The sequence below is a fragment of the Geospiza fortis genome, unplaced genomic scaffold (assembly GCF_000277835.1).
Source record: "Geospiza fortis unplaced genomic scaffold, GeoFor_1.0 scaffold188, whole genome shotgun sequence".
Classification (NCBI taxonomy): Eukaryota; Metazoa; Chordata; class Aves; order Passeriformes; family Thraupidae; genus Geospiza; species Geospiza fortis.
This window is the reverse complement of record NW_005054337.1, coordinates 3,874,509-3,875,331: the sequence shown is the minus strand read 5'-3', so window position 1 is coordinate 3,875,331 and position 823 is coordinate 3,874,509. Positions and strand designations below refer to the sequence as shown.

Sequence of the window (823 nt, the reverse complement as noted above, 5' to 3'; positions counted from 1 at the left end):
GCCGGGCTGTGCAGCTCGAGGAGGCCCTGGCACCGGGAACTTGGTGTTCCGACACCCACCCCTCCGAACAGCCCATTCTCCATATGGTGTTCATGGCTCGGGAATGACGGGGGTTTTGGGGCCGGGGGAGAAGGCTGGGTTTGCTACACAGTTGCCGTGCTGCGAAATGAGCATTTACTATTGTCTGGAAAACGGGATTTCTTGCTGGGGCAATCCGGGAATAGAATTTCCAGGGCGCTGCTGCAGTGTGAGGGGTGAATGAATCATCGCTGCGTGCCGGGGTCCGGGATCCTCTCCCGGGTACCAGCCTGGCTCGGGCTGCCTTTCCTCCCGCAGCAGCATCAGCAGCAGCATCAGGGGGGTCCCCGCCCCGCGCTCGCCAGCCGCGGGGCTGAGCCCCTCGCTCTCCCCCGAGTGCATCCATCCGTCCATCCATCCGTCCATCCATCCATCCATCCATCCTCCCAAGCAAAGCGATGCTCTGGCACCTGGAGGTGATTCTCGCCCGAGCGCCCGGCCGAGCGATGGTTCTCTTTACCTTTTGTGAGCTGAAAGACTGGGTCCAGTGGTACAAAACCAATCTGTCCTGGGATTTGAGAGCGGGGTCCGTCGGGTCGTGATTTTCCTCCCCTTCCGTGGATTTCCCCGCGCTGTTCTCCAGCGCCGAGATGGGCCACCAGCTGCAGTTGGTGGGAGTAACATTATTGGGAGTCGCCATGACAGCAGCGAGCGAGCGGGAGAGGGACGGGGAGAGCGGCGCCAGCCCAGCATCACATGGGCTCCAGGCAGCCCATCCCCGGGGCAGCCCCGGCTCCCGGGCAGC

The 823-nt window shown here is 63.1% G+C and overlaps 1 protein-coding gene across 1 annotated transcript in view; it reads right to left on the bottom strand.

Annotated features, from left to right (window-relative positions):
• Positions 1-817, bottom strand: part of GDAP1L1 (ganglioside induced differentiation associated protein 1 like 1) — a 13,526-nt gene extending 12,709 nt beyond the window's left edge. The window contains exon 1 of the mRNA XM_005422222.2: positions 539-817. Within this exon, the coding sequence (XP_005422279.1) occupies positions 539-718 (180 nt within the window). The 5' untranslated portion in view covers positions 719-817. The remainder of the gene's footprint in view (positions 1-538) is intronic.
• Between the last annotated feature and the right edge of the window lie 6 nt (positions 818-823).